General features: G+C 58.4%; 1 protein-coding gene across 1 annotated transcript; it reads left to right on the forward strand.

Moving 5' to 3' along the window:
- Nucleotides 1-94: 94 nt before the first annotated feature.
- Nucleotides 95-291, forward strand: SNRPG (small nuclear ribonucleoprotein polypeptide G; the record flags this gene model as incomplete). The annotated part of the gene is made up of 1 exon (XM_010005667.1): nt 95-291. A coding segment is annotated over one exon (197 nt), but the record flags the coding sequence as incomplete, so codon positions are not given.
- Nucleotides 292-303: the final 12 nt, after the last annotated feature.

The raw sequence follows: 303 nt of genomic DNA on the forward strand, positions 1-303 counted from the left end.
TGGATCTGGATGATCCTTCAGCTCCCTTCCCGCCCACACCATTATTCTAAATCTTCATCAACTCCCCCCCATCCCTTCCTCTTGCCTCTGAGAGCTGTGGGGCTGGGATGGGGGGTGTCCCTCCCAAACACACACCCCCCCAATAACCCTCCTGGGGGTCTTGCAGTGAAGCTGAACGGGGGGCGCCACGTCCAGGGCATCCTGCGGGGCTTTGATCCCTTCATGAACCTGGTCATTGATGAGTGTGTGGAGATGGCACCAGGAGGGCAGCAGAACAACATCGGCATGGTGGTGAGAACTGGG

The sequence above is a fragment of the Chaetura pelagica genome, unplaced genomic scaffold (genome assembly GCF_000747805.2).
Source record: "Chaetura pelagica isolate M959 unplaced genomic scaffold, ChaPel_1.0 C10817815, whole genome shotgun sequence".
NCBI classification, from domain to species: domain Eukaryota; kingdom Metazoa; phylum Chordata; class Aves; order Apodiformes; family Apodidae; genus Chaetura; species Chaetura pelagica.